The sequence below is a fragment of the Vigna unguiculata genome, chromosome 3 (assembly GCF_004118075.2).
Source record: "Vigna unguiculata cultivar IT97K-499-35 chromosome 3, ASM411807v1, whole genome shotgun sequence".
Classification (NCBI taxonomy): domain Eukaryota; kingdom Viridiplantae; phylum Streptophyta; class Magnoliopsida; order Fabales; family Fabaceae; genus Vigna; species Vigna unguiculata.
Genome location: NC_040281.1, coordinates 27,821,552 through 27,846,660, shown reverse-complemented (window position 1 = coordinate 27,846,660; position 25,109 = coordinate 27,821,552). Strand labels below are relative to the sequence as shown.

Here is a 25,109-nt window from a genome sequence, read left to right as displayed (position 1 = left end):
ATTACTCTACTTTGTGTGTTTTTGGATTCACCTGTTTTGTTCTAAAACCACATGTTGAATGTATTAAATTATCAACTAAGTCTGCTTTGTGTATCTTTTTGGGATATGGTCTTGGTCAAAAGGAATATCATTTCTTTGATCCAGTTAGTCAAAAATTGTATGTCTCACTTCATGTTGTGTTTTTAGGACATATTCTATTCTTTTCTATTCCATCTAGCTCACATTATTTGAGGTTGTGGTTCCTCTGCCACATGTTCAACCCAATTGTAATCGTAAGTCTACTCAACTACTACATTTTTTTTATTATAGTTCACTTATTGCTTTTATTGCCTCTATTCATCGTCTTCATGAGCCTTCATCCTATAGAGAGGTTGTTTGTGATCCACTTTGGCAGAATGCTATAGTTGAGGAACTTATTGCTCTACATCAAACTCATACATGGGATCTAGTTCAATTGCCACCAAGAAAACGTCCTATTGGATCTCGTTGAGTATACAAAATCAAGACAAAAATTAGATAGCTTAGTAGAAAGGTATAAAGGATATACCCAAGAGTATGACATGGATTATAAGGAAGCATTTGCTCCTATAACAACGATGACTACTATTCGTACCTTGATTGTTGTCGCTTCAATTTTTCAATGGAAGATTTTTCAAATGGATGTGAAGAATGCCTTTTTGAACGGGGATCTACATGGTCTTAAAGAAGCACATTGTGCTTGGTTTCAAAAGTTTATACAGTAATTGTCTCTCTTGGTTTTGTTGCTAGTCAACATGATTCTGCATTATTTGTGATGAAGGATTATCTTGTTTTCTTTTAGAGTTATGAATATGGTGGAGTTGTTTAAGAAATCTTTTTGAAAATTCCCACTGGACATTAAGATAGGAAGCTATCTAGATGTGAAGGTTCATTTCTCAAGCTCATGAAAGGAAGAAGAAAGTTGGATTCAAGCTTAAAAGCATACACAGAAATAACAACACTTAAAGAGCAAAATGAAAGAAGAAACAATACAAATGGAAAGCATAGAAGATAAAGAATGGAAGAAGCACGCCACTCATAGGGGGGATCTAAGCCAACCAAACTCTAGAGATGAGTGATGGTGCTGCCACTTGCAAGCAAGATAAGGCAAAGGTAAGTTCACTTCTTAGAAGGAGAGCTCATGGCAAAGAGATGGTTGAAACATAAAGTTTATAGCAACAAATGATCAACCCTTTTACAAGACAAGGAGCACCCTTTAAATAGGAGTTCATATGGGTCCTTTAGCAAATACAAAAACATGAAAAGGACTAATTAACAAACCCTAAAAACCTAAGCTAGGGTAATTCTCGGCCAAGTGAATGAAGGTGGTTGGTGGATGCATTCCCACATGAGGATTTTAGGCCAAAAGAGGAAGGAGACCAAGTAGCCTTCTAAGGAATAAACCAAAAAGGCAAAAGGAGACAAGGTACATGTCTACTTTTGCTTTTACTTTATGCTTTTTGCTTTACTCTCTCTTCCACATCATCCATGTGCTCCAATCACCATGTGCCACCTAGCATGCTCTAGTTTCTCTTAATTACCTACAAAACAAGACAAAAAAAGATTAGCATGTTGGTTTAAGTTAATCTAATCTTGGTCAAAGGTCAACTTTGGGTCAAAGTCAACAAGTCAACCAAAATAAGTCGACTAGAAACCAACTTAGGGAATTCAAACTAAAGTGATGCAAAACAAAGATAAAGATGATGGAATAGAATACTCCTCTCTAGACATGCTTCTAGTGATCCTTCTTTAGGGAGCTTCTAAGGAGGTGGTATGGTTGGTCATGCCTTCATCAATTTGTCAGGAAAACCAATGCAGGATGTATATGCTATCCTTATATGTTGATGATATGATTATTACTGATGATAATTTTGATGGAATTGCATCGTTAAAAATTGCATTATCTCATCGTTGTGTTATGAAAGACTTGGGTGTATTGCGTTACTTTTTGGGTATTGAGGTTGCTTCTTCTTCCAAAGGTTATCATCTGTCTCAGTCCAAGTATATTTTTGTTCTATTTAAGCGTGCTCGGCATATTGACAACAAGATTGTTGATACTCCTCTTGAGACAAGAGTATGATATTCCCCATCAGATGATATTCTTTGACTGATTCTACTTTATATCGAACTATTGTTGTGAGTCTGGTTTATCTTATTGTGACTTGTCTAGACATTTCACATGTTGTTCATGTGATAGTATGTTTGTTTAAGCTCCCACAATAGTTCATTGTGGTGTTGTTCTTCGTATTCTCAAGTATCTTTGGGGAACTTAGTTTCAATCTCTTTTGCTTTCTTCTATGTTGTCTTTAGACTTGCATGCCTATTGTGATGCAGATTGGAATGATGATCCTAATGATCGGAAATCCACTACTGGGTGGTGTATTTTTCTTAGTGATTCACTCATATGATGAAGAGTAAGAAACAAGATGTTACATCTCGATCGTCCATAGAAGCTAAGTATCACACCATTGCTTTGACTACCTGTGAGATTATTTGGCTACGTCGGTTACTTACAGATATGAGTGTCTATTTGAAAGATCATATGCCTCTACATTGTGACAATAAAAATGTTATTCATATTGCTCGCAACTATGTTTTTCATGAGCGAACCAAGCATATTGAAACAGATTTTCATTTTACTCGTCATCATCTTCAACTTGGCTCGATATTTTTATCATTTGTTCCTTCAGCTCTATAGATTACAAATATTTTTATCATTTTCATGTTTTTGGTCCATTTACTTGTGGTTTATAGGGATTAACTTTGTGTGTATATATAACACACTTTTTGTAACATTTTATACACACTCAATAATATACAATCATTTTCTTCATATACTTCTTTGTTTTTTACAAATCCCAAATAATTAAACTTCGGTTAATATTAACTATGATTGTGTTTTTCAATATCAACCAAGGTCATTTTTATTTGACTTCCAATAAAGTTATAATAAAAAAAAAACTTTAATATTGACATTGAATAAGTAATCATGATCAATGTCGATCAAAATAATTAGAGTCAACACCAATTAAAAATCATCGACCAATATTATTCATGAAAAACTCTTACCAACATAAATATTTATATTTAGTAATAACTAAAATTCTTTAAAAAAATAAAATTTAATAAATGTAATTTGTTTATCAAAGTAACTATTTTAAAAGTGAAAAAATAAAAAATGAATCTATTTAAAAGGAAAACAACTCAAATCCAATGAATTTAAGAATTATAACTTTTTTATCCAAACACACTTGTGAAAAAGGTAAATTTGTTATGAATTAATGATTGTCCATTGATTTGATACATTTACTTATATGATTGATACTCATATGATTCATTACTCTTTATGTAAATATTTGTATTAACTAAGTTGATTTGTTTCCTTTATGGATTACATGTTGTATCTATAAATAGGACTCTTCCTATCAATAATAATACACATAGATGAGTTGCTCATTATTCTCTCATTCTCTATTCTCTATTGTTTCTTCTCTTCTATATTATCTATTATTCTTTCTATTATCCACTTTATTTCATAACACGTTATCAGCATGATGCTCCAACCAATTGAGGACTAGTGGAAGCTTTTTCTCTCTAACGACGGTGCTCTGCGTGTCTCAATCGAGGCTATTTCTAATCCTTTCTCAATTTATAATTTTACCTTGTATTCTTCCTCTTGTGATAATAATTGTTTAACTTTATCAATTTTCGTCTTTGTCTTATTATTTTTATTTTTATTATGACAGTGATTATTATTATTATTATTTTGATTATTATTATTATTATTATTATTATTATTTTATGTGCTAGTTCTAAACACGCGAAATGTTGCAAAATTTGGATTTGTGACCCTTGATATTACAACGAACAATTTTTTATATTGGATTTTAAATGTTGAAAATTTAGATGCAATGGATATTGGGATACCATTGAATAAAGAAATAAAGCATCTAAGCAACTAATTTGCTCATGCGACAAAAATATTGTGAAAAGAGATTTCACAAATATTATGAATTTATTTCATGCATATGTATGGCTAGCTGGACAAAGCAATAAAGCTTTTGATGAAAAATCATGAGATCCGCCTAATCTGCTACATTCCCATAAGTGAATGCAGCAATAAATATTATGAATTTATTTCATGCCTTTGTATGGCTGAACAAAGCAATGAGCTTTTCATGAAAAATCATGAAACCTGTCCAAATTGGTTTTGCTCCATTCCCAGAAGTGAATGCAACAACATTTGATTTATATTTTCATGATCATGATCGTGATATTAATTATGACATGATTATAAAGAAAATTTCAAAGACACATTTTGTCACCAGAAGTGGCACGACACAATAATGTGAAAAAAGGAAAAGGAAAATGTGAAAATATTGACAAAAAGATGAAAGTATATATTATCATTACGGTGGTAATCGCCATTTGAGTTGTACTTATTGTACACCAAAACATCTTACAAATAATGAGAAGAACATAGAAACACACTTTGCTTATGAAGATGGTGATTATGATTATGGCCATATGGATGCTACTCATCTTGATACTATTATTTTCTTTGTTAAATCAAATGGAAGCATTGATCACCTCATTGGTTATGAGAGTGTTAAAAAAATCATACTGATATTTACGTTTATATGAAGAACGAATGTTGACACTAGTACCAAAGGTTGTGTCTTATTGATATTGCAACAACTTATACAATTCTCGAGAGTAATACATTTTTCTCTTGTTTGATAATGTGAGACATCAATGTTAGTATTATTTATAGTACTACAAATATATTTGAAGGCTCTAGAAGAGCTATTATACTTCTACCAAGAAGTTGAGTAGAAACTTATTAAGTTTCAAGGATATTTGTCTAAATAGATATTATATTGAGACAAACAATGAAAAAATATGAAATATTTTTATATCTTTATGATTGAGTTGAAAAAAAAAATGCATATTGGAGAAATTATCAACATTCTCTTATGGTTTGTACTACACGTATATTAGTACAGTTGAAATGCATGTCATGGTAAACCAAAAGTTTACGAATCAAAATGAATGCCTTGTTTGACATGATTAGTTGGATGATTTGTACTACGCATATATTAGTACAATTAAAATGCATGAAGCATGGTAGGCTTGTTAATTCCAAAGACACGTTTGAAGTGTGGTAGGCCTATTGGTTCCAAAGATAAAAAAATTCTTAAATGAGAAAGAGAGCTAAAATGCAAAATGACCTAATCGAAAAGGTTGAAATCCCAAAAGATTCATTTGACATAATTATTGGTTCGGTTCCAAAAGAACCTCAGGTACCTGAAATTGTTAAAAATGATAAGATCTCAATAAATTATGTCATGAATCATATAATATGGAACCAAAATGAAGTTAACATTGACGAAACTTTTACTTATAACATAGCGATGAATGCTATGAATGACAATGAGAATCAATAAGCAATGATCATTGAAGATTGTCGACAAAGAAAAGATTGGCCAAAATGAAAATATGCAAAGAAGCATAATTATATTTGCTTGCTAAACGAAAGGTTTTTGGACGTATAGTCCGCACACCTGAAGTTGTGAAACTTGTTGGTTACATATGAATTTTTGCGCAAAAGTCAAATTAAGAATGATGAAATTGTTAGATACAAAGCACAATTGGTTGCTCAAGGTTGTTCACAAAATCTTGTACTGATTTGTGAAAAAACATATTCACTAGTATTAGATGCAACAACATTGCAATATTCGATTATCCTTGTTGCACAACAAGGTTTGCATTTACATCTAATGGATGATGTTACAACCTATTCGTACAGTTCTTTAGAGAATCATATTTATATGAAAATTCCTGAAGGATTTTATTTGCCCAACAAGACAAATTCTAAAGATGGATATTCAATAAAATTGAAGATGCTTTTTATTGATTAAAGCAATCAGGACGTGCGTGTCATAACGTCTTATTGAGTACTTACTAAAAGAAGGATATAGAAATGATCATATTTTTTTTTGTATTTATATAAAAAGATTCAAAAATAAAATTGCCATAATTATTGTTTATGTAGATAACATAAACATCATTGGAACTCCTAATGAGCTCACAAAGATAATTGATTACTCAAAGAAATAATTTGGGATTAATGATCTTTGAAGGACAAAGTCTTATTTGAAATTAGAAATTGAGTATTTAAATAAAGATGTTTTTATACGTCAAGAGGCTTATATAATTAAGGTGCTTAAAATGATCTAAATGGACAAGTCATGTCTATTATGCACTTCAGTAGTTGTGAGGTCGTTAGATGTTGATAAAGACTCTTTTTAGACCTCAAGAAAATGATGAAGATCTTCTTGGTCCAGAAACACCATATCTTAGTGTCATAGAAACACTGATGTATCTTACTAATTATACTCGATCTAATATTGCATTTGCTATAAATTTTTTAAGAAAGATATAGTTCTTCAACTACAAGAAGAAAATAGTTTAGAGTAAAACATATACTTCGTTACTTTTTAAGGGTACTACGAATATGGGCTTATTCCATCCAAATGATTCAAATTCAGACCAATGGGTTATGTATATGCATGTTATTTTATATATTCTCACAATGTCACAATGGTTGATCACAAACAAGATGTTTGTTCACATGTGGTAGCACAATGGTTTCATGGAGGTATATGAAACAAACCATAGTAGCAACTTCGTCTAATCATACAGAATTACGAGGGAACTTGTGAATATGTTTGGTTAAGGTCTATAATTCAACATGTGCAAGAAACTTGTGACTATCCCCGACAAAGATGGAATCAACAACCATATATGAAGACAATAGTGTATTGTTCAATTGAAAGGATGATATAGATATCCAAAAATTCATTCATGTGAAAATATGACAGGTTTATTTATGAAATTTTTGCCAAGAAGAACTTTTGAGCAAATGATTCACAAGTTCGGACTTCGTCACCTTAGTGATGTAAGTGTACATGAGGGGGAGAAATAGAATATGTGATGAATAATATTATATTAAAGAATACAGAATGTTGTACTCTTTTTCCTTCACTAGGTTTTTTTTATCCCAAAGGATTTTTTCTAGTAAGGTTTTAACGAGGCACATTCTTCTATCAATGGACACTCAAAGGAGAGTCTTATGAATTAATGATTGTCCATTGATTTGATACATTTACTTATATGATTGATACTCATATGATTCATTACTCTTTATGTAAATATTTGTGTATTAACTAAGTTGATTTTCCTTTATGGATTACATGTTGTATCTATAAATAAAATTCTTCCTATCAATAATAATACACATAGATGAGTTACTCATTATTCTCTCATTCTCTATTTTCTATTATTTCTTCTCTTCTCTATTATCTATTGTTCTTTCTGTTATCCGCTTTATTTCATAACAAAAATTTTATTTTAAAATTAGAGATGAGATCATTAGCATAACATAAAGATAGTTAAGTTACAAATTTTCTATTTTATAATAGTTACCCTAAAAAGTATTATCAATTGATGATGAATTCATTTATTTTCATAATTTCCGATGTATTAAAAATGAAAATAAAAATATCTCAAGAACAAGAATTATTTATCTCTTTTTTAAGAAAATAGTATGTAAATCCTAACAAATATTTGTCAAAACTGATTCGGCATATTCGCTTATGTTTACATAAAATTCAACATGTTTTCTTCAGAAAATCATATTTAATAACAGTTATGCATTGTTTAAGCATTTAAAGTTTCATGTTGGAAGACTTCTGAAAGTCAAGTTGCGCGTTAGAGACAAATCCTTCTCGTAAACGCGTTTTCTAGGAAAAAATTTCATATAGTAAGACAGGGACGTGTTTATAATCTTAATTTGGATTTGATACACAGCTGAATTAATTTTTTTTTTTTATAAATTGAAAATATAAGTATACGTCAAGTAAAAAATGACTGAAACTTCAAATAAGTGATGGCTCTAAAATAGTGTTCTAATGGTCCACAATTAGAATCAATTACAAACTGTGATCTTCCCAACATCTTAACACATTTAATAACACACAAGAGTTGTGGTTGGATAATAGTAATAGTTATAATTCAAGATAATGAAACTAACAAAGTAAATATTTGAGAAACAAAACTCTATATCAAATTTCTAAATATAAAAATAAAAATTTAGAGTTAACCAAGTTTCAAGTCTTCTCATAAATCTTTTGTATTTTCAATTAAATCTATTAATATATTTTTTTTTCATTCGAGTATTCAAATTTTTTATAGGGTTAAGTATTTTTTAGTCCCTGAACTTTGGTTCAAAATTGGAATTCGTTCCTAGTCGAAACTTTGATAAATTTTGGTCCCTAAACTTTAAAAATGAATGAATATAGTCCTTTTAACCCAATTTTGTTAACTCTTTTTTAAGTTTCGAATGCATTTCTCAGTAAATATTGGAGTTGTTTACGTCGTTTGACACATTCTCAACTCAATATTTACTGAGAAATGCATTCAAAATGTAAAAAAAAGGTTAACAAAATTAGGTTAAAAGGATTATATTCATTCATTTTTAAAGTTTAGGGATCAAAATTTATCAAAGTTTTGACCAGGGACGAATTCCAATTTTGAGTCAAAGTTTAGGGACTAAAAACATACTTAACCCTTCTTTTTATATTTAATACATCATTTAGTGTTTTTCACTAAATTACTTATGTGATTGTCATCTCATTTACACGCGTAAAAAAGTGTAAGATTTTATGGTTAATATAGAACGTTATTATGACCAAGGTAAAATGACAAATTACTTATATTTTACTGAAAACATGTCAGATGAGTTATCATGCTCACTAATGACTTCCATGTCATCACATATAGCAACCTATAGTATCGTGGTCACCACCATTAATGTGACAATCTTTAGAATTTGGATTCTCTGCTGAGTTTTGTTGTGATGTTTTTCCATTGTACTTTCATAATACACTAATTATTATTAATTTTAACGTTTTAAAATATATTAAAAAGATATTTAAAATACCAACACAATGTATTTTTAATGCTTAGCAGATGACAACACCAAAAAACCAATAGAGAATATGAACTCTAATCTTTATTATCTAATACTTTTTTTATCAAAACAATAAAAGTCACCGGTTATTTTTATTAACCACAACATCATTTTATAATTAGTCACAAAGTCTCACATTAGAGATGTTAAAATAGGTTGGAATCCGCAGGCCAATCCGACTCACCACGGATTCGGGTCACCTGCGGATTCGGGTCGGGTTGAGTTGGAATTCTTTTATAAATTACAATACGGGTTGATTTTTGATCCGGCTCATTTAGAACCTAACTCACCCGAGTTGAACCCATGGTGAGCCAGGTCGGCTCACCAACCAGCAGATAAAAGAGTCACACTATGTTTTTTATTTATTTTTTATTAAGTTGGGCTTTACATTTTGGTCATGTTAGGTTTTTTTTATCCAACACATAAATAATTTGTATTTTTTTATTTTGATTTGTATTTGAATTGTATTAAAGTTTATTAACATTTTAATTAGAATTACAATTTAGTTTTGACTGAAAAAAAAAATAAAAAAATTGTACTTTTTTTAATTAAGTAAACCTATGAGCCAACTCGTTTAACCCGCTAACACGTGGTGGACCGGACCGGGTTCGAATTTTTTTGACTCGCTAAAAAGTGAGTCGGATTGAGTTGGCTCACTAAATCATCAACCTGTGGTAGGTCAAGCCGGGTCGGGTCGAATTACCCATTTTAACAGTTGTATCTCACATTTATTGACACTTGGTGACAAATAAACAAATTAACAAAACAATAAAAGTCAATAGTCATTTTACATTAACTAGAATCATTTTATATTAATCACAAAATTTCAAATTTCTTTCTCATATTTCTTTAACACGTGAAGACAAACAAAATGATAAGGTTATATAAAATTAAATAGTAAGAACTCAATCGAAAAATGTAAACATTTTAAGTACTCTATAGTTTAAAAAAATTAACAAAAACTCAATTAAGAATATCTAAATTTACAAACCAAACGAGCTTCAATGAAGTCAAACGATAAGGCAAGACTTAAAAGAATATATGAACTAAACAAAAAGACAAGTCAATGAAGCTCTTCAAATAATAACAATACAACTAGCACACTGGAAAATTGGAACTCGGAAAGTGTAGTTTTGTTTCCAAATTGAAAAGCTATAGTTGACCTTGACCTAATGGAGCTCTTCCATTTCCTGATAACTGTTTGTACTTTATCAAAATCATGTTTTCTTTTACCATGCACAATGAGGTTGCAAAAAAAGGAAAAACTCAAGCCAAGATCACAAAGACAAGAAGTTAATTTTTGGAAGATAACAAGCACAGAAGAACAGATGCACATAGCAACCTTACCTTGTTCAAACAAAAGTTAAAGTTAGTTGCAGTATGGTTGGTGGGGATAGAAAAATCAGCAGCAGCAGACTTAGACAATCATCATGCTCATATCCACCCAGAATGGTTAAAATTTCAGCTGAGCCTTCTTCTTCTTCATCTTCTTCTTCTTCCTCTTTCTCTTCTAGAGTACCTCTTAAAAGACACGATGTTTTCATCAGTTTTAGAGGTGAGGACACGCGCAACAGCTTCACAAGCCATCTCTATGCAGCTTTTCAGCAGAAGAACATCCAAGCCTTCATAGATAACAGGCTTCACAAAGGGGATGAAATCTCTCCCTCTATTTTTGAAGCCATCAAACACTCCAATGTTTCTCTGGTTGTTCTCTCCAAGTACTATGCTTCCTCCACCTGGTGCTTGCGTGAACTCGCCAAAATACTTCAACTCAGGAAACGTGGAGGACACTTTGTGATTCCTGTTTTCTATAAGATTGACCCTTCCCATGTCAGGAAGCAGACAGGAACTTACGGAATGGCGTTTCAAAAATATAAAAATGATGTCAAACAAAACATGGCCATGTTGCAGACATGGAAAGCTGCTCTCACTCAAGTGGCAGACATAGTTGGGTGGGAATCAAAGAATTTTAGGTAACAGATATACTTTTTCTTTTAGAAATCTCCCCTCTTTGTTTTCTTTCTTCAAACACTGTGATCGATTTAGAGTTAATATGCTAACCAGATAAATCAATAATATAGTAGGAGTTTGGCAAATAGCGGGGTAGAGTTTTTCACTAACACTAACTGAGTCCTTGTTATTATGTATAAATATAGTTTATTCTGTCTTTAATAATAGATTATTCTGTACCTTTAATACATAACTGTCAGGAATTCTCAATTATTCTTGTAAATAGGAAATATCCCATAATCCTTCCCTTTCTTTATTGAATATTCTATAGTACCAATTTAAGAAAAGGGGCTCTAGAATAAAAATAAGTCTTCCTAAGATACATTCTTGAGTATTGGCATATGTGTTCATACATCGTGATATCTTGACGGTCCTTAAATTTTTCAAAAGGTAGTATAGGATTTCTCAGATCATAAGTCAATGTGAAGATGAATTACATCTTTTAAAGTAAATATGTGATTACATTTTGTTTCAAGTTGTGATGCACATTTCACCTTATATTTGTATGTATTCTTTCTCTGCGTATTAGGACGGAGAGTGAACTCATTGAGGAAATTGTCAAAGATGTTATGCAAAAACTAAACCATATGTATCCAGCTGAAGTAAAAGAAACACTTGTTGGAATTGATCAAAATCTTGCTCCTATTGAATCATTATTGAGACTAAGGTCAAAAGAAGTTCGCATAATTGGAATTTGGGGAATGGGTGGATTAGGTAAGACAACCATTGCGAGCGCTTTATTTGCCAAATTATCATCTCAGTTTGAAGCTAGTTGCTTCTTGGCAAATGTAATGCTAGAACATGAAAAGAAAGGACTTGATTATTTGCGCAATAAACTTCTTTCTGAGATATTAGAAGATGTGAATCCCCATATAAGCACTTCCAAAGTGAGATCTACGTTTGTTATGAAGAGGCTTAGACAGAAAAAGGTTTTGATAGTGCTTGATGATGTGGACGATTCAAAGAAACTCGAAGATCTTGTTGCACAACATGATTGCTTGGGATCTGGGAGTAGGGTCATTGTCACTACAAGAGACAAGCATGTCCTTAGCAAAGGGGTAGATGCAATCTATGAGGTTAAGGGATTGTCCCTTGATCAATCTGTTAGGCTTTTTAGTTTAAATGCCTTCGGGAAAACTTATCCTGAAAGGGGCTTTGAAATGCTGTCTAAACAAGCGGTTGATCATGCAAATGGAAATCCATTGGCTTTAAAAGTTTTAGGTTCAGTTCTCCATTCCAGAAATGAGCAGCAATGGGACAATGCTCTGAGAAAATTCAAGAAGGTTCCCAATGCTGAAATTCAGAATGTCTTGAGATGGAGTTATGATGGATTAGATTATGAACAAAAAAACATGTTCCTGGACATTGCATGCTTTTTCAGAGGAGAAAATAAAGAAAATGTTATAAGGTTGCTCGAATTTTGTGGTTTCTATGCATATATTGGTATAAAAATCCTTCTAGAAAAAGGTCTTATAACTTTTTCTGATAATGGTGACGTCTGTATGCATGAATTGATACAGGAAATGGGTTGGGAAATTGTTCATCAGGAGTCTATCAAAGATCCTGGAAGGCGTAGCCGATTGTGGGATCTTAAAGAAATCTATGATGTGTTGAAAAATAACAGGGTAAGAAAAATAAATTGACTTCCCTTTTTGAAATGATGCAAATCTGGTTAACTGTGATACTTTTTATTACCTAACATTGTAACTTGTGTTTATCAGGGAACTGAAGCAGTTGAAGGCATAATCTTAGATGTGTCTCAAATAAGAGTCCTGCTGCTGAGCTATGAGACTTTCTCAAGGATGATAAATATGAGATTTCTCAAATTCTATATGGGGAAGAGTAGGAAATGCAATTTGCACCTTCCTTCAGGTCTTGAATCCTTGCCTAATAAATTAATGTACCTACAATGGGATGGATACCCTTCCAAGTCTCTGCCATCAACTTTTTGTCCTGACAACCTTGTTGTGCTTTCAATGATGGAAAGCTACGTTGAGAAACTTTGGGATGGAATCAAGGTAATCTATTTCACTTTACAACAGGTCAAGTTGAATGATTGTGCTACTAAAGACTTTTTTACTCTTTGCCGCTGCAGTGTCTTCCAAGCTTGAAGGAGATGAACCTCCATGCCTGCAAAAATTTAACTAATCTCCCAGATTTATCTCAGGCACCAAATCTTGAAACTATAGATGTTTCTAATTGCACAAGTCTGCTTCATGTTCCCTTATCCATCCAATATGTCAAGAAGCTTCTTCTGTTTAACTTGGAATCCTGCAAGAGTCTCAAGAGTCTTCCAAGAAACATTCACTTAACTTCTCTTGATATGTTCATTCTCAGACGCTGTTCTAGTCTTGATGAGTTTTCATTGACTTCGGAGAACATGACACGCCTGGACTTGAGAGAAACAAAAATAGCAGATTTCCCAGAGACTGTTTGGCAGCATCTGAACAAGCTTGTTTACTTGAATCTGGAATCCTGCAACAAACTCAAGAGCCTTACAAGCAAGATTCACTTCAAATCTCTTCAAAGACTCAATCTGAGAGATTGTTCAATTCTTGAAGAGTTTTCTGTGACTTCGGAGAGCATGGAATACTTGAATTTGAGAGGCACATCAATAAGAGAATTGCCAACATCAGTTTGGCGCAATAACAAGCTTTATACTTTGGTTCTTCATTCCTGTAAAAAACTGGTGAGTTTTCCTGAAAGACCAAAACTTGAGGATTCATCTCTTGTATCCTTCTCTGAAAGGCCAAATATGCATGAACTATGGACTTTGTCATCCTTAGCAGATTTATCACTAAAGGGAAGCACTATTGAGAATTTACCTGCAAGCATCAAAGATCTTCCTAGTCTAAAAAAACTTACCTTGACTGAGTGCAAGAAGCTACAGTCCTTACCAAGCCTTCCACCATCTTTGGAAGACTTATCCTTAGATGAAAGTAATATTGTGTGCTTACCTGTAAGTATCAAAGACCTTTCTCATTTGAGAAAACTTGCCCTAATTAACCACAAGAAGCTTTTGACTCCACAGGATCTTCCACCATCTTTGAAAGCTCCATTACTCAGTGAAAGTAAAGTCGATCCACATCTTGTGAGCATGAAGGGTCTTTCTCAACTACAGATGTTTCCTCAGGTTAAGTGGAAAATGTTTCATTCTCTACCAGAGCTTCCACCATTCTTGGAAGAATTTTCACTAAGTGAAAGCAATATTAAGTTCCTGCCTGAAAGCATTAAAAATCTGTCACATATGAGGAAACTAGCCTTCACAAAGTGCACGAGGCTGCAGTATTTACCAGAGCTTCCGCCAAATTTGGAAGATTTGTTTGTAAGTGGATGTGACATTGAAAGCTTGCCGATAAGCATCAGAGATCTGGTTCACTTGCGAAAGATCACCTTAATTGAGTGCAAGAAGCTCAAGGCTCTACCAGAGCTCCCACAATGCCTGCAATCATTGTGTGCAGCTGACTGCAGATCACTTAAGATTGTTCAAAGTACAAAGAATATCTTAATAGAAGATAGGTATACATTCTATTGGAATTGCATAAACTTAGACCAAAAGTCACGCAACAACATCATTGCAGATGCACCCTTTGAAGCAGCTTTTACTTCTTTGAAAGAAAGAATACCTCTTGGACCTCTTATTTCTATTTGTTTGCCAGGAACTGAAATCCCAGACTGGTTCAGCCACCAATCAACAAATTCTTCACTGGACATGGAAATTCCTCTAGAGTGGTTCCTTGACTCGATGTTCTTAGGTTTTGCTCTGTGCCTTGTAATTGGTGGTTTCCAACAGAACAGTTATGAAGGGTATGATCCAGATATCAATTGTTATCACTTTGTAAAATCTGCCTCCTACTCTGGCCCCAGTGATCCCTTTCTTGGACATTGCACAACTGTAATGCAGGTCCCTAGAGGTTTTAATTCAGATCATATATTTATATGCTACTATCCCACTTTTAATGCCTCCATATTACAAGATTTCAAGGATTTAAGCTTGTACTATGATGCCAATAACTTAAAACTCAGAGTAATCTTTAAATTCAAGGGTCCATCTCAACGGTTGGACATTGTTAAGAAGTGCGGGGTCAGACCTCTTTTGATCGCAAATACTGAAAGGCATCACATAGAAAGTGAATTGCAACCTGAATAGAAGGGAGTATGAAAGTGGAACTTGGATTGTGAAGATATATTAACTGAGATGAGAAAGAACCAGAGGGATAACCTGAAGAAAAGCAAAGGTTTTGTGTCCAGTGGTCGCTGAGCAGAGAAAAAGAGTGCATCTTGAAACCATAGGTAGGTGACTCTAAAATCTGCATCCATTAGTACCGTAAAGTTTCCATCTGATACCATTGCAACTGCTGATATGAGGGAAGAAAAAATAAAAAGTACCACTTAAAAACTTTTCCTAATTGTTATCATCATTCATAATGTGTCACAACTGAAATGAATGATATTGTGGATGATGATGGCCTGATAACACCATTATCATAAGAAAAGAATAAAAGGACTACCCATTTTTGACGAGTTAATTATTGTTTCAAAAATTATTTTCTAACAAAAAAGCCCTTGGAAATATCAAGTAATTATTACTTTAAATTTCCATTAATTTTAGAACATTTTATATGCCAAATGTAAAGCTGAATGAACAGGTAATTTTTCAGGAGAACTTCGAGTACTCGAGTGTCGATCCACATGTGTCATTTCTTGCAGAGGTCCAAAACGGTTAGTCTGTTACAAAGTAATGTCTTCAGATGTACAAGGATAGATGTTCTGACGTTCCTTGAGGAAAAAACATTTTCTATTTCCTTTTAAAAGGATGAAATCTTCAGTGCGTTCTATTTTACAGCAATGAGCAATCTGACATTTTGAAGGTGCATAGATAAATATGAAGGGCATTGAATAGTAACGTTAACCATTACTCGAACCGATTTAATGAATGAACAGTGTTAAATAACGCTAATTGGATATTCTATTATCAAACAAATTTCACTGTAATTTCGCTTAAAAAATTTGCTCATTCTCTTTTTTATGTACAACCCACGTGAAATCACCTAATGATAGAGTTTCGCTTCAAACAAGTAATAGCTAAAGATAGTTCCAATGTCTTGAGTAGTAAAGCGCAATATCACATCAAGAAATTAATAATTTATTAAAAAATTAAGAAATGATAAATAACATGTTCTCACAGACTATAAACTCAGATACTAATACATTATCATTATATTTTGCTTTACAAAATTTTCTGTATATCTTAGCTATCTTTTAGACGTGGACTTAAACCCAGTGATTCACTAACATACAATAAAATTGTACAACTGCATGGACAAGACCCTGCCGATATTTTCTGGACTTTAATCTGAATGGAATCTCGAGACAAAATTGGTAGAAGTTGGCAATCATAGTAATTCCTGGCATCGGATACATGCATGATTAAAAAGTCTAGACACAAGGCTATCTGGTTCAGGGATGAGAGAAAATGTCAAGCTGTTCCAGAAATGGAATGTCAATGAATTGTGCAGGATATTTTCAAGCAGCACATCTTGTTCAGCTTTATCAGTCTCTGTTATCGGTGCAATAAAGCATCTGTTTACAGTTTAATTAGGGTAAGGTACTCAAGCACAAAAAAGTAAACAAAAAAACAAGGCAGTATTACTCTCCAAATTAGACTCTACCAAAAAAGTTGGCTAGTGAAAAATGCAAACACGTGTATTTCTATTACTCAATACTAATCAATGGAGGCAAATGTCAATTTACCTTGATATGTTCTGAGAACTAACAGGGAAGAAAATATTGGAGGGTTCTACTTTCAACTTCAAGTCCTTGACAGATTTATTTTCCTCTATCAAATATTTCTGTGCAACCCTTGTCAACAGATCAGCACCATTCCCTCTCAGACTGGTATCATCGTACGTCATATAGAACTCTTCTAAGCACTCCTTTATGAATAAACTGCAAAAGTTCAATATGATTACAAAAGGACAGAGAAAAACATTTCATTCAGAATGTCTGTAGATTAATCTAAAAATTTAGTCATGACATTTGATATCCCGTATTTGTGGTAGTATCTAAAAGTTCAAGATATACCGAATAAGGATTCCGAACACAAGATTTACATCTTCCATTCATCCCCGTATTTATAATAATAAACAGAATTCTACTTTAGGGAGCTTGTTAAAGGAAGTTAAATAGAAGTGGACTGCCAACTGCCCGCACTTGCAGCCTTGGTTGATAGGAACCAGTGGAAAGCCCAAGTGAACATTTCCAAAGCCAGGAGCGAAGTTAAGACTTCAGCAACAAGATAACCTAGTTCAATAAATAAGGGGAAACAAGGGTATAGAAGACATTAAGGGCACTGTATTTCATGTGAATCGGCCAAGCAAGAGCCATAGTTCTGAAAGGACAACCTTTTGTGAAGGGCAAACCCCTAGGTGAGAGCATTTTTCATTGTTCTGCTCATTTTCAGTAAAATAATCCTTTTCTTTTCTCTATTTCGATAGGGGATTCCTCCCCATGCTTATGCAATGAAGGAAACAGAAGTGTTCCAATCACAAAAAAAATGGGCACTCAAAATAAAAGAGTCAGCGAGCGACCAAAGATAAAGTTGTGCTTCTCCATATGATAGTTATGGTGAAATTGAACAAGATAGAAATGTTCACATGTCATGATTTCTCATACTCATGCATAATTGTCACATTCTGAAGAAATTATCAAAAGAAATATAAAATAAATAAAAACCAACTTAAACACATAAAAATATTATGAAAAGAGCATCCAACTCTTATCCCGTTGAGGCGCAAGAGAACAAACAGCACACAACTCTTGAATTAACGGAGCCAGTCCATGACAGAATAGAATTAGGACACTCATGAGATTACCCTCACTTCAGCAGCGTCCTTGAAAATCATTTATTTAGAAAATGAAAATATTCTGCAAATATAGAGAGCATGGAAACAATACCTGTGCCTTTGAAAAGCCATCACAGCACCATTCAAAGCACTTCCATTTCCACGATCCTCCATACCAACACAATTATTAAGAAGAGAAATTGGCTTCAAAACAATGATATCTGAGTCTAGATAGATCCCACCATACCTGATAAGACAAAAAAAGAGTGTCATTGCCATAATTGATCCTTACACCAATTTCCCATCAAAAAACATCCGAAACAGTCAGTTCACAGCCTACTCCAATATATATATAGCAAACTGAACTAAACACTATCAGCATGTCGAATACTTCACCAAATTATTACACAAATATAAGCATGTAGCTAACCACCTAACAACCAAGACAACCGTGAAAACCTACTTGTACAGAGCAGCTAGGCGGATTAGCTCACTGTAATGAGTGGAATAGAACTCAGTCTTCTTCCATTCAAACCACACAGAAGCAAAAATGTGAGCAGGCGTATCCTTGAGCAACTCGTCGAGATTTGGCATAGCAACAGCAACTTTGTAACTGGTAAAAGTAAGTCCTTAAAATTCAAAAACACAGTAACTTGCACGGCAAGGAAGCAAAAGCGAGACCAAGAGATGCAACAATTACCCATCCTTAACAAAGCTATCTTTGAAGAAATCAAGCTCAACCGTCTCAGAGAACACAACAACACAAGCAGCAGGGTGATGAAAGAGCAAACTCTCGAGGCCACGCTGGAGCCGAACAGTGTACATCCAAGGAGGCGAATTCCACACCATAAAAACCCGAGTAACACATTTCCCCACCCTGAAAAACGCACCCATGAAGTCGTTGAATGGCAATCGCAACGGCAACCCAGGATAGTACCCCCAAGTATCCCCATCCGCATATATATGATTCTTCCTAGACTGAACCCCAGCACCAATGACATTTACATCATTCTGAATGCTTGATTCACCGCCATTGGTACCTGAATTCAAAACTTCCTGAGCAATCTCTTGTTCATTATTATTGTTGTTGCTGATGGTGTTATGATTCAAAGTTCTGCGTTCTGCGCCAACTTTGGTGACTGGAGTGGGTAGTACATTGATGTTAAGTGGAACCTTCTTGTTAGTAGGGAAGGGGAGTTTCTTGAACTCGTGGATCCACCACTTTTGGACAGTGCGGTCGCCCCTGGTGAGCCCGGTGGTGCCGACAGCGTCGGGATCCTGAAGCAAGGGGTTGTTGAGGGGGTTCAACACATCCAAGTTGGATCTGAACATTCTATCTTTCCTGAGAAACACGCTTTTCTTGTCGAACCAGTCGCCCCAGCCGTCCCTGAGGGGAGAGTGTTTGAGTAGCAGCGCGTCCTCGATTGTGGTGACGCGCGTGGCCATGTTTCTGACGGCGATATCGACAGGGACGTCATCGGAGGCGAAGGAGACCTTGGAGGGGTCGTGGTCGGGGAGGGATCGGAAGGGTAAGTCGTTGTCGGTGCGCGATTGGAGGAGGGAGGGAGGGGAGAGGAAGGAGCGGCGAATGGAAGCGGTGAGGGGGTCGAAGTAGTAACGGGGAGAAGGATTGAGGCGGAGGGTAGGAGGGTCTAGGGTTTCGTCTACGAAGTCGACCTCGTCGATGGGGTCATCGGCGGCGGAGAGGTCGGCGGAGTGGGAGAAGGAGGGGCGGGGGAGGTGGTCGGAGTGAGGGTGGGAGCGGGATAGGCGGGAGTAGAGGAGGGAGACGGAGAGGAGGAGGAGCAGCGCTGAGATGACGGCGCAGAGGTAGGCGCCGTAAGGGGAGCGCCGCCGAGATCGTAGCATTTGACTCAATTCCAGAATCTATGTGAAATGCGAAGGATAAAGCACATTGTTGTTTGACTCTATTGAAGACGAGAAATCACGTTTACTTACTTCCCCACTTCTATGCAGATTCACGATACTAATCTGGGTTCTACACATACAACTTCATATTTTATGACTTCAACGTTGTTTCTTTTTCTTTTCTTTAAATCTTATGATGAAATTTTAAATTGTCGGACGATTTTTGTTTTTTTTTTTTATTATTTTGTCTTACTTTCTCAAAATCTCCATCTTATAGGTTATCACAGTGTGACAGATGTAAACGTTTCAATGTCATTTATTATTTGCACCATAATAATTATATCGACTCATTTTTAAATGAAAAAAAAAAATTAATAGCATTCAAAAGTATAATTTGAAAAGAAAAGTATATTTTATTGTATGACTTACATTATATCTGACCGTTAACACTTGGTTGATTTCATGAAAAATCAATTTGTATAAATCTACATTATAAGTTTTTATTATGAAATAAAGTCGAATAACAGAGAAAATAATATAGATAATAGAGAAGAGAAGAAACAATAGAGAATAAAAAATGAGAGAATAGGAAGCAATTCATCTGTATCTTATTATTGATAGGAAGAGTCCTATTTATAGATACAATATGTAATCCATAAAGGAAACAAATAAACTTAGTTAATACAAATATTTAACATAAAGAGTAATGAATCATATGAGTAAATGTATCAAATCAATGGACAATCATTAATTCATAACACTCCCCCTTGAGTGTCCATTGATAAAGAATGTGCATCGTTAAAACCTTACTAGGAAAAATCCTTTGGGAAAGAATGTGCCTCGTTAAAACCTTACTAGTAAAAACCCTTTGGGATAAAAAACATAGTGAAGGAAAAAGAGTACAACATTTTGTATTCTTTAATACAATATTGTTCATCACATATTCTATTTCTCCCCCTCATGTAAACTTACATCATTAAGGTGACAGAGTCCGAATTTGTGAGTCATTTGCTCAAAAGTTTTTCTTGGCAAAAACTTTACAAATAGACTTGTCATATTTTCAGATGAACGAATTTTTGGATATCTATATCATCTTTTCAATTGAACAATACATTATTGTCTTCATATATGGTTGTTGATTCCATCTTTCTCGGGGATAGTCACAAGTTTCTTGCACATGTTGAATTATAAACCTTAACCAAACATATTCACAACTTTCCTCGTAATTTTGTATGATTAGACGATGTTGCTACTATGGTTTGTTTCATATACCTTCATGAAACCATTGTGCTACCACATGTGAACAAACATCTTGTTTGTGATCAGCCATTATAACATTGTAAGAATATGTAAAATAACATGCATATCCATAACCCATTGGTCTGAATCTAAATCATTTGGATGGAATAAGCTCATATTCGTAGTACCCTTAAAGTAACGAAGTATATGTTTTACTCCAAACCATTTTCTTCTTGTAGTTGAAGAACTATATCTTGCTTAACAAATTTATAGCAAATGCAATATTAGATCGAGTATAATTCGCAAGATACATTAGTGTTTCTATGACACTAAGATATGGTGCTTCTAGACCAAGAAGATCTTCATCATTTTCTTGAGGTCTAAGAAGAGTCTTTATCAACATCTAACGACCTCACAACTATTGGAGTGCATAATGGACATGACTTGTCCATTTAGAACATTTTAAGCACCTTAATCATATAAGCCTCTTAATGTATAAAAATATTTTTATTTAAATACTCAATTTGTAATTTCAAACAAGACTTTGCCCTTCAAAGATCATTCATCTCAAATGATTTCTTTGAGTAATCAATTGCCTTTGTGAGCTCATTAGGAATTCAAACGATGTTTATGTCATCTACATAAACAATAATTATGGCAAATTCATTATTTGGATATTTTCATATAAATACAAGAACAAATAGGATCATTTTTATATCCTTCTTTTAATAAGTATTCAAAAAGACGGTTATGCCACACACGTCTTGATCTCTTTAATCAATAAAAGAGCATGTTCAATTTTATTGAATAACCCTCTTTAGAATTTGTCTCGTTGGGCAAATAAAATCCTTCAGGGATTTTCATATAAATATGATTCTCAAAAGAACCGTACGAATAGGTTGTAACATCATTCATTAGATGTAAATGCAAACCTTGTTGTGCAACTAGAATAATCGAATATTGCAATGTTGTTGCATCCAATACTAGTGAACATGTTTTTTTTTTCACTAATCAATACAAGGTTTTGTGAACAACCTTGAGCAACCAATTATGCTTTGTATCTAACAATTTCATCATTTTTAATTTCATTTTTGCGCAAAAATCCATATGTACCCAATGGGTTTCACAACTTCATGAGTGCGAACTATACGTCCAAAAACCTTTTGTTTAGCAAACAAATATAATTATGCTTCTTTGCATATTTTCATTTTGGCCAATCTTTTCTTTGCCGACAATCTTCAATGATCATTGCTTATTGATCCTCATTGTCATTCATAACATTCATCGCTATGTTATAAGTAAAAGTTTCGTCAATGTTAACTTCATTTTGGTTTCATATTATATGATTCATGACATAATTTATTGAGATCTCATCATTTTCAACCATTTCAGGTACCTGAGGTTCTTCTGGAACCGAACCATTAATTATGTCAAATGAATCTTTTGGGATTTCAACCTTTTCGATTAGGTTATTTTGCATATTAGCCCCCTTTCTCATTCAAGAGTTTTTATCTTTGGGACCAATAGGTCTACCACGCTTCAAACGTGTTCACATGAGTTTTTCAAGCCCTTTTTTTTTCGCATCATAATAACTGATCATGTCAAACGAGGCAATCATTTTGATTTGTAAACTTCTGGTTTACCATGACATGCATTTAAATTGTAATAATAAACTTGTAGTACAAACTATAAGAGAATGTTGATAATTTCTCCAATACACTTTCTTTTTCAACTCAATCATAGAGATATAAAGATATTTCATATCTTTTTCATTGTTTGTCTCAATATAATATCCATTTAGACAAATATCATTGAAACTTAATAAGTTTCTATTCAACTTCTTGGTAGAAGTATAGTAGCTCTTTTAGAGTCTTCAAATATATTTGTAGTACTATAAATAATACTAACATCGATGTCTCACATTATCAAACAAGAGAAAAATTTATTACTCTTGAGAATTGTATAAGTTGTTGCACTATCAATAAGGCATATTCTTTTGGTACTAGTGCAAACATTCGTTTTTCATATAAACGTAAATATCAATATGAGATTTTTTATTTTTTAACACTCTCATAATCAATGAGGTGATCAATGCTTCCATTTGCTTTAGCAAAGAAAATAAAAATATCAAGATGAGTAGCATCCATATGGCCATAATCAGAATCACTATCTTCATAAGCAAATTGTGTTTCTATGTTCTTCTCATTAAGATGCTTTGGTGTACAATAAGTACAACTCAAATGGCCTTTACCACCGTAATGATAATATATACTTTCATCTTTTTATCAATATTTTCACATTTTCCTTTTCCTTTTTTTCCACATTATTATGCCACTTCTGGTGACAAAATGTGTCTTTGAAATTTTCTTTATAACCATGTCCAAAATCAAGATCATGATCACGATCATAAAAATATAAATAAAATGTTGCTGCATTCACTTTTGGGAATGAAGCAAAACCAATTTGGACAGGTTTCATGATTTTCTTGAGGTCAAAAGCTCATTGCTTTGTTCAGCCATACAAAGGCATGAAATAAATTCATAATATTGATTGCTGCATTCACTTTTGGGAATGGAGCATATTAGGCGGATCTCATGATTTTTCATCAAAAGCTTTATTGCTTTGTCCAGCCAGCCATACATAGGCATGAAATAAATTCACAATATTTGTGAAATCTCTTTTCACAATATTTTTGTCATGTTGCTTAGATGCTTTATTTCTATATTTAATGGTATCACAATATCCATTGCATCTAAATATATTTCAACATCTAAAATCCAATATAAGGAATTCTTCCTTGTAATATCAAGGGTCACAAATCCAAATTTTGCAATATTTCGTGTGTTTAGAACTAGCACATAAAATAATTATATTAATAATAATCACCGTCAAAATAAAAATAAAAATAATAAGACGAAGATGAAAATTGATAAAGTTAAATAATTCTTATCACAAGAGGAAGAATATAAGGTAAAATTATAATTTGAGAAAGGAGTAGAAAGAGCCTGGATTGAAACACGCATAACACTGTCGTTATAGAGAAAAAGCTTCCACTAGTCCTCAATTGGTTGGAGCATCGTGCTGATAACGTGTTATGAAATAAAGCCGAATAACAAAGAAAATAATATAGATAATAGAGAAGAGAAGAAACAATAGAAAATAAAGAATGAGAGAATAGGGAGCAACTCATCTGTATCTTATTATTGATAGGAAGAGTCCTATTTATAGATACAATATGTAATCCATAAAGGAAACAAATCAACTTAGTTAATACAAATATTTACCATAAAGAGTAATGAATCATATGAGTAAATGTATCAAATCAATGGACAATCATTAATTCATAACATCTTTCTATATCTTTTTACTCCAGTTTTGCTTCACAAAGAAATGTACTTGAATTACGAAGGAATGCATTTTAATGCTCTTATTTAACTTTCCGATCAGTTTTATTTCTTTCTTTTGTTTTTATTATTTATTAATTCACATGTGTTTTTCATATTCTTGCATAAAAAATTACTTTTATTTTAATTTATATCTTTATTAACATTTTAGTTCGTTAAATAACCACTCACGTATACACGGATCCATGCATACATACGTACAAGACATATTTTTTTATATTAAAATAAAAAACTAGTTAAAGTACTATGTAATGAAATATTATGAAAATTAACAATTTTAGTTCGTTAAATAATCATTCACATACCTTAAAAGGAATATAACATAATAAACAAAAATAAAAAATTTATAATTTATACATAATATAATTTGAACCATCACAAAAGTGCAAAAATTTCATCTCAAACACAAAAAGCATCACATAAAAAATTAACTAAAAGTGGAAATTTCTACCCACTCTATTTATTTGTTTGACACTTAGCATAAAAACAATTTTGTTGCTCACCTATAAATTCAACATCCGGTGTGGTGCTTACATATGGTGTGCTCATTTTGCTTACACGTGGTTCTCGTGCGTACACAAGATGAAACAACTTTCTTCTCACCTTGAAACCATGTTTCTCTTCTCAGCAAAGTCCAACAAATTTCCTTTCTCTTATTACCTTGAAAGCAAACTTGGTATTCCAGTGTTT

The 25,109-nt window shown here is 33.3% G+C and overlaps 2 protein-coding genes across 3 annotated transcripts; one reads left to right on the top strand and one right to left on the bottom strand.

The window, feature by feature from the left end:
• The first annotated feature begins 10,912 nt into the window (after positions 1–10,912).
• LOC114175769 (disease resistance-like protein DSC1) lies at positions 10,913–15,903 on the top strand. Of its 2 annotated transcripts, XM_028060564.1 has the most exons (6): positions 10,913–11,025; positions 11,592–12,687; positions 12,784–13,080; positions 13,158–14,021; positions 14,094–15,355; positions 15,724–15,903. In XM_028060564.1, the coding sequence occupies exons 1-5, from the start codon at positions 10,949–10,951 to the stop codon at positions 15,210–15,212; spliced, it is 3,453 nt and encodes a 1,150-aa protein (XP_027916365.1). In that variant the 5' UTR covers positions 10,913–10,948; the 3' UTR covers positions 15,213–15,355; positions 15,724–15,903. The 2 variants fall into 2 exon arrangements, with proteins under 2 accessions (XP_027916365.1, XP_027916364.1); XM_028060563.1 differs by having other exon boundaries at positions 13,158–15,355; positions 15,712–15,903.
• A 289-nt stretch (positions 15,904–16,192) lies between these two features.
• Positions 16,193–19,939, bottom strand: LOC114175770 (uncharacterized protein At4g19900). Its single transcript, XM_028060565.1, has 5 exons — positions 18,608–19,939; positions 18,371–18,520; positions 18,020–18,154; positions 16,817–17,011; positions 16,193–16,645 (listed from the first exon to the last, which is right to left on the bottom strand). Exons 1-5 carry the CDS (start codon positions 19,774–19,776, stop codon positions 16,459–16,461), a joined length of 1,836 nt encoding a protein of 611 aa, XP_027916366.1. The 5' UTR covers positions 19,777–19,939; the 3' UTR covers positions 16,193–16,458.
• Positions 19,940–25,109: the final 5,170 nt, after the last annotated feature.

Bases quoted from the DNA above. Each gene is read 5' to 3' on its own strand.
- LOC114175769 (XM_028060563.1), top strand. From the start codon at position 10,949: ATGGCCATGTTGCAGACATGGAAAGCTGCTCTCACTCAAGTGGCAGAC. The intron at 12,688-12,783 runs GTAAGAAAAATA...TGTGTTTATCAG, and splicing joins ATGTGTTGAAAAATAACAGG to GGAACTGAAGCAGTTGAAGG. The intron at 13,081-13,157 runs GTAATCTATTTC...TTGCCGCTGCAG, and splicing joins AACTTTGGGATGGAATCAAG to TGTCTTCCAAGCTTGAAGGA.
- LOC114175770 (XM_028060565.1), bottom strand. From the start codon at position 19,776: ATGCTACGATCTCGGCGGCGCTCCCCTTACGGCGCCTACCTCTGCGCC. The intron at 18,155-18,370 runs GTAGGTTTTCAC...TTGTCTTATCAG, and splicing joins CGCCTAGCTGCTCTGTACAA to GTATGGTGGGATCTATCTAG. The intron at 17,012-18,019 runs GTATTGTTTCCA...GAACTTTTGCAG, and splicing joins ATGGCTTTTCAAAGGCACAG to TTTATTCATAAAGGAGTGCT.